The 13,107-nt window shown below is 38.6% G+C and overlaps 1 protein-coding gene across 1 annotated transcript; it reads left to right on the top strand.

Moving 5' to 3' along the window:
• Positions 1-7,142: 7,142 nt before the first annotated feature.
• On the top strand, positions 7,143-7,738 carry LOC149266772 (uncharacterized). Its single transcript, XM_089397415.1, has one exon. The coding sequence runs from the start codon at positions 7,257-7,259 to the stop codon at positions 7,644-7,646; it is 390 nt and encodes a 129-aa protein (XP_089253541.1). The 5' UTR covers positions 7,143-7,256; the 3' UTR covers positions 7,647-7,738.
• The last annotated feature ends 5,369 nt before the right edge of the window (positions 7,739-13,107 follow it).

Genomic DNA, 13,107 nt, shown 5'->3' with positions numbered 1-13,107 from the left:
TCATCGGATAGACCCAAGCGTTCCAAGTATCGCTCCATGTCCCATAGAAAGTTGCCAAGAGTCTTTGCACTCCTTGTACCATCATAAGATTCCGGTTCCTTGACTTTCACATGAGGCACTCCTCCACCAGAGTTATGCCTCACGGCCTTCTTCAACACCACGATCTCATCTCTGGCTTCATCAAGAGATTTCTGCAAGTCCATGATCTCTGCCAAGCCTCGGTCTATTGCCTCTTCAATCTCCTTGACCCTTACTTCAAGTTTTGTACACATAAGATCAGTGTACTCGTGTTGAGTCCAGAGTTCATCGAGCTCTTCCCTAATCTTTGAATTGGCCTCTTGATCCTTCTCGACCAAGTCCATCTTCTTAGTCCAGTAAGCCTTTAAGTCCTCCATCCTTTCCAACACTTTTTCAATGAATGCCATAGTAGCATCCTTCGCACTGTGACTAGACCCAACCTAAGATTCAGCTGCCATTGCTAATAGTTTCTTTCTTCTTTGCGATCTAGTTTCAACCATCCAGTAGCTTCACCAAGTTGCCTGCAACCATGAACCAGCTCTTGTTCCACTTGTATGTGAAACAGCTTCCTTCACCTGCAAGTACCTACTTCACTGTCACCAACTGTCAAGTGCTTGCACACTTACTTCACCCAGCTTCCTGCAAGACTCCTCCAAGTCTTCAGACTAGCTCCGATACCAACTGTCACACCCCCAGGCCAGCGGTAGTCTTTCAACCACACTTGGTGAGGTGCAGCACCACCGAACACTTTCTTTTCACCAATACTTATGTTTATGGACTATGCTTAACCACTTATCCTACTTAGTTTTTGTTTCACAACCAAGTATTATTAATGTATCCTTTATACCAATGAACACCCATGCACATTCATTATCAACAGCAATTATACATGAAGAACACAATTGCACACTATAAAGGGAGGGGCAACTCTCTGAACAATGAGTCTGCCTGAATTATATATTATCAAATCTTTCAATATTACAAAGCTTTACAAGTATACTTTGGAAACACCAAGTTTCATACTTAGCCAAATTTACAACATCATCACACCTTCGTGTGATAGCCAAGATTTCCTTGCCCAAGTCAGGCGGGCGGCCCTCACACGAGCTGTCTTCTAACTTCACAACCGAACCTTGTGCCGACGGGCGGGCAACCTCACCCAAGTCACCCTTCGTTCCCTTCCGCACAGTGGGCAGGCGACCTCACCCGAGTCCCCTCTCCACTTCTGCGTTTAGCTTTGCACGACGGGCAGACACTCACCCAAGCCACCCAAGAACCCATGTTAGCCTTCACCCGTGCTCTACCCGAACTACGACGCCTTCACCCACACCTTCTCCTCTTTCCAAGAACTCGTGCTACCATGTGGAGCTGCCCAAGGTTGGGCGCATGAGACCTGTGCCTTCACCTCTTTGCTGCGGCTCTATCACCTACTCACACTTCTTGCGTATGAGACTTGTTTGTTGCTTGAGCAATTTCCAAATGAGATCCATCGCATATAGTTTATACCATGCGTTGGCCGAGGTCTTGGCTACCCAGCCGACCTGCCCACACCCTCCTAACATGTCGGACTTCGTTCTAACGCATCACAAGTATAGGTCGGCCCATGGGTGTAATCTATCCATGGTCCCACGCTTATAAAACCAAGTCGCTCTCCTTATTTCATGTGCACTTTCACATGTATCCATCACACATTAAGTCTAAGCTCCACTTTGCATGTTTTCCAAGTCGCATGTTTTCCAAACAAATTGTCGCACCAACCGGAAGTTTGTGTCAAGGACTGCAGGTCCTTACACAGTATGTGCCTCTTATTTATGTGCCTCTTATTGCGCCTAGTGGCGCTCTACAACATTAATGTAAATGTAAACATGTAAGGTTTAACATTTAACATTTAACATTTTTAATGATCTCACGTAAAAATGTAAATGTAAATGTAAATTTTAACATGTAATGTTTAACATTTAACATTTAACATTTTTAATCTAATGGCGCCTATTTAAAAATCAATCTAATTATTATTATGTATAAACACAATATAATTTAAAATATAAAGAGAATCAATCTAATTATTATTAAGTATAAACACAATATAAATTTAAATTATAAAGAGCTTTAGGAACGCTAAAAAAAGGTTTTACTCCATAACCTCTTTATTTTTACCAAAACTCAAAAACAGGTTTTATTTAGGTGAAACCTACTCGACAAATACCATGAGACAAATAATTAGTAATACCATGGTGCAAATACCATGGGCCAAATACCGTATTTATAAAAGAGGTATTGTAAATAAATAAATATAAAAGAGGTATAAAGAGCTATGGTAAATAAATAAAATATATCAAATAGGATTAGAAAACAACATCTAATTATATACCAAGCCTATGGGCCATATACCATGGGCCAAATTGTTATTAATATAATACAAAAAAACATTATTAACCCTAATATTAATATTAAAAGATTAATATTCTTATTGTTAAATATAATATTCATATTAATATATTATAATATTAATATTATTAAATTTAATCACTTGAGATTAATACAATATTAGATTTGTTACAATATAATATATATTAATATATCATGATATATATTAACTCTAGATATATATGGGAGGGAAGAACAAAGACATAGAGTGATAGAGGTGGAGGGATAGGGGGACTGAGAAGGGAGAGATGGAGATAAAATGAAGGAGAGGGGAGAGGAGGAATGAAGAGAGAGAGAGGGAGAGGAGTGAGAGAGGTAGAGAAGGGTAAGAGAGGGAGAGGGAGACACAAAGATGGCGGGGAGAGAGAGAGAAGGGGATAGGCAGGGAGATAGTGAGAGGATTGGAGGGTATAGAGAGATATGGGGGAAGAGAGAGGGAGGTATGAGAGAAATGGAGAGAGGGGTGTTGAGAGAGAGGAGGATAGAGGGAGGGATAGAGAGATGGAGTTGGACACGGAAAGAGGGAGGAAAGAATAAATATAAAGAGTGAGAAGTGGAGAGAGAGAGGGAGTGACAAGGGAGAGATGGAGAGAGAGAGTGTATGATTAAGGCTGAGATAAAGAGACTGAAGGAGAGAAAGAGAGAATGTGGAAGAGAAGGAGAAAGAAGAAGAGAGGGAGGGATATAGTAACATACTTAGAGAGAGAGAGAGAGATGGGGGAAGAGAGAGGATTGGAGGGAAATGAGAGAGAGGATTGGAGAGAGAGAGATATATATATGGGGGAAGAGACAAGGACGTAGGAGAGAAAGGGGGAGAGAGGAAGAATGAGAGATGGGACTTAATAGAGAGTAGGAGAGTGATAGGGGAAGAGAGAGGATTGGAGGGCAGAGAGAGAGAGAGAGAGAGAGAGAGAGAGAGAGAGAGAGATGGGGGAAGAGAGAATGAGGTATGAGAGAAAGGGAGAGAGAGGAAGTATGTGAGAGAAGACTGGAATTGTTCAGTGTCGTGAAACTCTGTCACTTTCCATAGTCCCTGATCCATAAGTAGGCCCTCTTTAGAAATCTAGTTAGCAGTATTGTTCCTTCCCTTGTAAACATGGTTGCATGCAAAAGTTGTAAAAATATAATATGATACATTGAAGGTCCTCCACAGTATCGAGAAGTAATAAATTCCTGGGGAATTGAGTCTTGTTTAGCCATTTAACAACAACCAAAGACTCCCAAAAGTACTAAAGATGTGAACATCCATTTTCAACAGTAAAACTGATAAGAGCACGACAAGAATGAACCTAAACTCAATTGTTTAACCCCTGACCCAAATGCATCTTAACATGAAAGATATGATTTTCATTTAGGTGATGAAGAAAACCACCATCGTAGGTGGGTTCATCGTCTTCAGATGCACCGTTAAAAAATTCCCATGGCCTCGATGGACTAGGATGCTAAATGAAAAATGTGAAAGAATTGAGAAACCCCCAAGTGCAATTTTTTCTAGGTACTCAGAAGAGTCCGAGAAAATCGCCTTATTTCATGCTATCCAAATACCACAAAGATCTCATGCACCTTTCTAGCCCTGTCTCCATAGAGTAGTGAGGTCACGGGCATCAGTATGTGCTAGGCGTGTAATGCCCTGGTCCCTCATAAAATAATAAGAGGTGGATGGAGAACACGTTCCTCCAGAAATCCAGGCCAAAGAGCATAACCAATGCTTAAACTATAGCCATTACCAACCTGCAATGCTAAATCAAAGGCCACCAAATAGAAGGAGTCATGGAGAATTGCGCGCCATATCACAAAGGTATTATGTCTCACCTTGATAAGATAGCACACCTAGTCCTCTACAGATAATGGAGCAACATATTTTTTAATAATCACCTGTGCCTAGAGACTCTGGGTGAATAGAAGTCTCCATGTACTTTTTGCAACTGGGGATTTTGAGAATAAGAAAATATTTTTGAGGCCCCATCCCCTAAGGTGCATCGGAATAACCAACACGCTCCAACAAACCCAAGGAAAGACAAGATGGTCCATGGAGTCTGCTCACATAAATTTGAAACACAACGTCCCGATTTTCTCTAGGATACCCTTAGAAATCTAAGTTAAGGACATGCAATAAATTAGTATTGCTTCCAGTACCATGTTAACCAATACCCTTCTTCTTACCCTAGACAACAACCGAAAACACCAAACATTGAAAATTTTCTCGAACTTAACCAATAGCCAATGCTAGTGATCTTTAAGATAACTTGACTTTAAGTGGAAACTGGGATAATTGAACCCAATATCAGGTTCCAATATTTCATAAGGGAAAATGGATTGAATATAGACAATCTCCTCCTCCTCAAAATTATGTATAGTAATGGAGGACTTCCTGACATTGATCACCATCCCTATCCCAACACCAAATAATATCATAACTCACCCAATATAGTTATATCACAGCCTGATCAATTCCAAAAAATAAGGATGTCATCAACTAAAATAAGGCATGTGATGGACAAGCGCTGAGCAACGACCACGCCCTGAAATTCCCTTCGATGAGACACATCCTTGATCATTAGAGTAATACCCTTGGAAACAACAATAAATAAAATGGGGGATAAATGGCATCCCTGACGAAGACCGCGTTGTCCTTGAGAAAAATGATAGGTATAGCCATTAGTCTAGATTACAAAGGATAGAGAGGTTAAGCACCCCATAATCTATTTTATGAAATGAATATCAAAGCCCACCTACATAAGAAGGTGAATAAAGGACCAATTGACTCTATCATATGCTTTAAAAAATCAATCTTGAAAACCACACCCTTCAATTTCAACAACTTTATACTATTTAATCCCTCCTGGGCCACTTCAATGGCCTCATGAATTTGATACCCTTCCAAAAACCCGAATTGTTCTTTAGATATAACCTTCGAGAGGATAGGCTTGATCCTTGGGGAAATTGACCTTTGAGATGACTTTATAAGTAGAACTTTACAAAGGGTTATGGGCTCGAAATCCTTAAAAGATGCAGGGTTTTCAACCTTTGGAATGAGGGAAATAAAAGTCGAGTTAAAAGTGGGGAGGATCCGCCCATCCTGGCGAGTCTCATTCACAACCACGAGAAGGTTAGACATAATAAAATCAAAGAAAGAAGTAAAAAATTAGCATCCCAACCATCCGAACATGAACTCTTGTCTTTCTTAAAGCTAGAAAGGATCGCTTTAAGCTCAACTTCTGATACATCCCCCATCAACTCCTGGTTTTCAACAGCATCCACAAAGCTCAGAAAGAATTGTGCCACCCTAATAATCTCAACAATTTTAATCCATTGGGTCTCCTAACAGATACCCCTGAAAGATTCACCCCCATATGAGTAAGCCCATCAAAATTTGATACCTCACACCCCTCCTCATCCAGCATCCCCGAGATAGTGTTTTGTAATTTCCTACCTTTAGCATGGCATGGAAAAAATTTGTGTTTTCATTGCCATTGTCCAACCAAATGACCCTACTTTTGAGCCTGCAAGTCTCTTCCCTCTACACTAAGATATCCTTCTACGTGGACACACGTTTGTGATAAGAATAATGGGACTCCTATGATTGAAAACCTTCAACCCCACCTCGATATTATTTTCAACCTCCAATAGATCTTCTTCCTCCCTTCTTCTCATACACACCGCCCAATCTTTAACCATATATACACCCATACAACTATAAGGACTCCAATTGTGCTTAACCAACTTGTAAAAAGCCTCATCGTTTAACCAATGAGCATTCAATTTAAAAGGGTTGGACGATTTAAGAAGGATCCCTTGATCTGTAGACAAATAGGATAATGATTAGAAAGTCCTCGAGTACCCTCTAATTGAGAAATAAGAGGAAAATATTACAATGTAGTTTCATCCACAAAAAATTGAAACTTGATCCCCACACAATCTTTGGTTCAATTAGAGGGTAGGTATTGAGTTTATGAGAAAAATATTCAAAAAGTGCATCCATCCTCGCCCCAAAACTTAACTAGAAAAATATTCATAAAGTGCATCCATCCTCCCCCAGAACTTAAGGAGAAAAATATTCAGAAAGTGCATCCATCCTGACCCCACAACTTAACCATAACCATGTTTAAATCAAATATTTTTATGGTAGAAATAGATTTAGCACCATCAAAAACTTCTTCCCCACCCAAAATATTAAAACTTCATCACTTTAACCCACATTTCCCAAAATTTCTCCCAAAATTTTAAATTTATACCTCGTGGCGATGACTTTTAAGTAAAACTTAGAATTTTAAATTTGACCAACTATAGGAGCTTCCGGGAATCCCAATCGTCTATTTGTAACACGATCGATGCTTCCCTGAAGCCGGGCTCATACGATCTGCTCGCGTTCCTTTTGGACAAAGTCAAACGCCACTTTCAATAAAAATAATAGTGGCGCTTATCACGTCCTAATTACAGACTTTAGTAAGCCATCATGACCAAATAACATTGTCAATGTACAGTTGTACGCTGAGTTGAAAGGTCCGTGCTAAGAATTTGAGGCTGTTGAGCAGGCACGCGGAATGAACTGCTCGGTGTTTCCTTCGTCTCATTACACGAAATACCGTGTTGAATAAGAAAATCGAATCCCTCAGTCCCGAAAGCTGACCTCGCGGCAATACCTATATATATTTTACAACTCTCCTTCACAACAACAACTCTCTCTCTGCATAATCTTCTTCGACAAACCTCTTCACTTCATTTCTGTGGAAGAGAAAAGATCGGCTCCATACAATTTCTGTGACACAAATTTGCACTAGTATCTTTTGAGAACAGCTACTTTTGAAAATATGGCTGGATTCAATACGCTTCTCTGCTTTCTTTTGGTGCTGGGATTGATAAGCTCAACCTCTCCCACACGGGCACCAGCTCCGTCCCCCATTGCAGCAGCTCCCAAGGCGTCGCCGGTTCAATCCCTGGCAGCGCCATCACCGGCTTCGCCCCCTCCTGCGACTTTCCCAACTGTTTCTTCTCCCGCCTCTGCTCCTTCTAAAGCGGCCACCCCGCCAAGGTCAGCCTCCCCTCCCACATCTCAAACTCTAGCATCAGGCCCTTTGCCTCAAGTCCCCGACACCGCTTCGCCACCGAACGCCAGCAGTGGCGCTGTTTCTACCGCTAGTTTGGAGAAGATGGGTATCTTTGGTGCCGCCTTGCTCGGAGCGGCCATCTTGCTTCTTTAAACTGCCTCCATGCATTATCATCTCCATGTGAAACAGATATGATGTGAAACGAAGTGGGCTGGATGGGATTCATTTATGTCAATTCGACCTACGGCTGCTGATTCTTTTTTCTGTTTCATATAGAGTGGATAAACCCCATATTCGTTTGGCATCCCTTATTGTATAATTTCTGAATATTCGTTGGGCATTCCTTATTGTATAATTTCTGAATATGAGAATTTTTTTAATATAGAATTATTATGATAGACATTCTACAATTTTAACAATGATTCTGCATGCGGAATAAACTCAAAGAATCATTAAACCTTATTGCCCAAGGATACGAGTTACCTCCAGCCATCGGTGATGTATTGATGCAGGCCACAGTCCACAAGCTTCTCCTTCAGCACTCCAGCTTCTGTCCAAGCAAAAGAACACAAAATTCTGAAGGCACTTCCGAGCTCTGCTATCTCAGCTAGATGGTGTAGAACTGAAGGGGGTTGAGATAGGAGCTTGGGGACCAAACAGATGAACATATAGCTAAGCTTCCATCAAGCTTCTAAATGCTATGTGTTAGAAAAACCACAAATCAAGGTAGAGATGAGATCAAAGTAATGGACCACTTTAGTAGCTCCCAATTATTAATTTAGTAATTGCAGTTGATTTTCTTAACTTAAGGAAACTACTGCAGTTGGTTTCCATAAGTTAAGAAAAGCTGCAACTCCATAAATCAAGGTAGCTTTTGTGTTAAATTAATGGAGCTTAACATTCTCCCACTTGGTCCATACTTCCAAACTTAATGTCTCAACTTAAAAACCATTGATAATCTGTATTAAGTAATAGATACATGAATCATGGCGATAAGTCCTCTAATGACGAGTATTACCTTCCATGTATTACTATGCATTTATTCTTATTATAATTTATGTGGCAACAATTTCTTAATGAATAAACCCTATGTTTATTCTTGGTCCTTCTTAAATGAATTTTCTCAAATCAACTTAAGGTGCACATAATATGAGAAAAAACATCACAATAATTAAGAATTTCATTAACATTGTCCATACAATGAAAAAACTGCATAATGGAACCAAGTCCCATATTCAATACATGATCCTTGAAATTAACTGTGGCATGCCCTTAATCAAAGGATCATTGATCATTAACTCAGTGCTGACGTGCTCAATGACCACTTTATTTTCTTTAACACGTTCCCTTATAGCTAAAAACTTAATGTCGATGTGTTTATTTCGACTCCCACTTTTTTAGCCATAAAACCAGCAGCTGAATTATCACAATATATTCTCAATGGCTTAGCTATAGAATCCATAATTCTAAACCCAGAAATGAAATTCTTAAGCCATACACCATGTAAAGCAGCCTCAAACAGGATATACATAAGCATGTAGTCTTTGGTCCCATGAAGGTACCTCATTACTTTCTTTGCAGCTCTCCAGTGGTCTAAACCTGGATCATTCTGACATCGTCCCAACATTCCCAATGGGAGCTACACTTGGTGAACAATCCTTCATCCTGAATCTCTCTAAAATTTTATTAATATAGGTTCCCTGTGACAGACCCAAGTTGCCTCGAAATCTGTCTCTATGGATCTTAATGCCAATGACATAAGATGCCTCACCCATATCATTCATATCAAAACTTTTAGAGAGGAATTGTCTCACCTCATGTAGAAAACCCTTATCATTGGTTGCTAGCAAAAGGTCATCCACATATAAAACAAGAAAACAAATTTTACTCCCACTAACCTTCAGGTATATACATTGATCCATAATGTTTTCTACAAAACCAAAAGAAGAAATTACACTATGGAATTTCAAATACCATTGGCAGGATGCTTGTTTTAAACCATACAATGACACCTTGAGCTTGCAAACCAATTGCTCATGAAGAAGTGTTATCAATCATTAATGAAGAAGTGTTATTAATCATCATCTTTTAGTACCAGTGTGAACATGCATTGAATCATATGTGACATTGTTTTGTAAATTAATGCAGTAAAGACCATTAGACAAAATACCATTCCCAACATAATCAGATTTATAGAATAGACTGAAAGATTTTTCTGAAAAGTTTAAGGAATATCCAAAAGGTACAAGCCTTGAAACTGAGATCAAGTTTCTAGAAAACTTGGAACATAAAAGGTCTTTTCTAACTCCAAAACAAAACCACTACTTAAAGCTAAATAACATGTTCCTATAGCTTCCACATGCGAGCCCATCTTGTTTCCTTAAGTTCGGGAATGTCACAACGAATTTCAGAGAAATTTCCAGGTCGTACTGCTGCATCGAAATAAAGAATCACATGCTTATGTTGAGGCTTAATAAACTTTCATGTTCTACCAATGTAAAACATGGTAAAAAGAATTGAATCAAATGACATGAAAATTGCCTGTGGGCTAAATTTTCAATTCAAACAGATTCAATAAAACTTTATGAACTTTCATGTTTTACCAATGTAAAACATGCTAAAAGAATTGAATCAAATGACATGAAAATTGCATGTGGGCTAAATTTTCAATTCAAGCAGATTCAATAAAACTTTATGAACTTTCATGTTTTACCAATGTAAAACATGCTTAAAAGAATTGAATCAAATGACATGAAAATTGCCTGTGGGCTAAATTTTCAATTCAAATAGATTCAATAAAACTTTATGAACTTTCATGTTTTACCAATGTAAAACATGCTAAAAAAAGAATTGAATCAAATGACATGAAAATTGCCTGTGGGCTAAATTTTCAATTCAAACAGATTCAATACAACTTTATGATAAAACTTATTAATTCATAACTCCTATGGGTAGGTTATGAAATTTTATCCTAATTAATCACATAAATATAATAAAAATTCCTGTGGGATAAAATTTATTATATTCAGTGTAATTAATTACAATTTAATGTCTAAATAATCTTTATGTGATCTTGCCAATCAATATATAATTTTATTTAATTAAAGATGCTGTGGCTACTCTTTAATTAATTAAAATTACATGGATCACTAGACATTAACTTAACCAGAGAGAAAATTAATGTTTACTGAAAGGAGTAAGTCAAAATGACATTTTAATAAACTCCATATAACTGTAATAATTCTCCAGCAATTCAAAAGCAGGTTAAAGCAGTCAGTATGATTACAAATTGATTGTTCAATTTATAAACTTAACCCAGAGATTGACTCACAAAATTAATTTTCAACAACACTAAATCTGAACTTCATGCGAAATCAACATAGAATCAAAACTGAATGCCCAAATGAGAAATAAACCATTTCTTATTTCTCTTCAATGTTCATAAACTGAATGCCCAAATGAGAAATAAACCATTTCTTATTTCTCTTCAATGTTCATAAACTGAATGCCCAAATGAGAAATAAACCATTTCTTATTTCTCTTTAATGTTCATAAATGTATGTTTAATGTAAATATGTAATCAATTATAAAACTTACTTTGCATTTTGCATTGTTGATTTTATATAGTTATCCAAATTAACTATATAAATTATAACCAAACCATAAAAACATAATCAAAATATATATATCATATTAAAGCGCCTTGGGGTTCATAGCTCCCACTAGAAAACAATACACATCATGTAACCTTTTGCCCTCGAGGTGCATGTCATATTAAACCCAGGTTTAGATGGGTTTGGATAAATCTGCATATTCAATACACCTTACACAAAGCAGTCGAAGGAATCCCCACCCAACTGCAAATTTATGATGGCAATAGATACAAAAGTGTAGAAATTTTCATTGAGGCAATACCAACCATATTTTATCACACGAGTTATGGTTATTTGTATGTGGCCGATTGCTATGGCCATGACCGACCCTTCAAAAGTTACATTAAGTGCCGAATTGTTTGAATGTAGTTGGCCGACACATAGTAGACGTGAATATGATACTTCAGAGAAAGCAAATGTTTGACACTAAATGCAGCAGACAAATTACAAGACTTCGGATTAGTGAGATGATTGCAATGACAAATGAAACTGCGGACACATTAATGAACACAAGGCTTATTAAACACACCTTACAATGCAATTTATTAAACACTCCGCTCTCCTAAAAAAGATAAGCTGAAATACAACGAAGCTATCCACTAACAGTAGGGGTACCGAATTATCTCTTCCATCGCCTTCTCTTTTGAGGGCTCTGGCAGCTTGAGGTTCTGAATTGTTCTCAAAATGTTTGCCAAATTCATTGTCCGTTTCGAAGGACTTGACAGTAAGAGATTGGTATGGAATGAAGGCCTGACGAAGACATAGTTGCGAAATGGCAACCACAGCTGCCTCGGAGATGCGGAACAAGGGGTGAAGGATGGGCATAAAGAATGTTCATGGTTGATGGGTTTACCAGGCGAGAGGCCATGGATGCAATGGCCCAGCAGAAACCTCTCAATCTACTTTACATTTATGTTCACCCATGAAACTTAATATATACAAATGCACCGAGGCTTCAGGACTAACAAAAGAAAAGTTTATTTTCTGAAGCCCAACCGATACTTTTCCAAAACGTCCATTCAGAAGCGGGTTTACCAAATGCAAATTAAAAAACTTTATGCCCTAACTCCGATCTTGGTTGCAGCAAAAAACATAGGAATTTCCACATAAAAAATCAATGGCTTTCATGATTATCAAGGGCCTAACGTTCACATGCCACCTGGGATAGCACAACGATGATAGCGAGAACAACGATGAGAAATGGTGTAGACACAACACTCCCTAGATGGAAAAGCTTTAAACGAATTTAATAACAACTTTTATAAGGGATCTAGGAAATTTTATCTCATACGCCTTGAAAATCCGCGACTTGAATCCCCAAAGGGCATAACAACGCCCAAACTCTTTCTAGCATGCTGAAAAGCTTCGGAAATCCGCAACTAAAACCCTTCCTCCTAGCTTAACCGTCTGGAAATCCGCGGCCCAAATCCATCCCATGGGATAAGCGATTGGAAATACAGGCCAAAACCCTATCTCCTTTGCTAACCCTCAGAAAACCCCAGAGGGTTCGAATGAAAGCTAGCCCAGCATGGAGATGACCATGTGATATTGGCTGGAAACCAATAGAAGCGGAGATAAATCTAGATTACTAACCAAATCGGTGGCAGGAACGGGAAACTGCAGTAAGGCGAGCAAGATCCATAGGCTCATCCAAGTAACTGAATATTCGGCCTGCCAAGCCCGAGTCCAGACGATCTAACAGACTTGGGGTATCTTCTTCCGTGGATGAAGCAGAATTCTCTACAATCTCCATGGCCACGAACAAACAGACTCGAAAAACAACCCTTATAACCCCATGGACTATAACGATACGAAAGCCACCAATAAATTCCGACATTGATTATCCAGAGAAGGGGACAAACTCAAAATTATATGAAAAACCCATCCATATAATACACTAATGGCCGCCGCCAATAAAATCGAGAAAATGAAAATATAGCAAGCCTTGTCGAAATTTCGAT

This window comes from Pinus tabuliformis, chromosome 6 (assembly GCF_031772625.1).
Source record: "Pinus tabuliformis cultivar Carrire ecotype Pingquan chromosome 6, CPIR1, whole genome shotgun sequence".
Taxonomy (NCBI): domain Eukaryota; kingdom Viridiplantae; phylum Streptophyta; class Pinopsida; order Pinales; family Pinaceae; genus Pinus; species Pinus tabuliformis.
This window is presented reverse-complemented; position numbering and strand designations above follow the sequence as displayed.

What these genes read in the sequence shown, in the direction of transcription:
- LOC149266772 (XM_089397415.1), top strand. Translation starts at nt 7,257, where the DNA reads ATGGCTGGATTCAATACGCTTCTCTGCTTTCTTTTGGTGCTGGGATTG.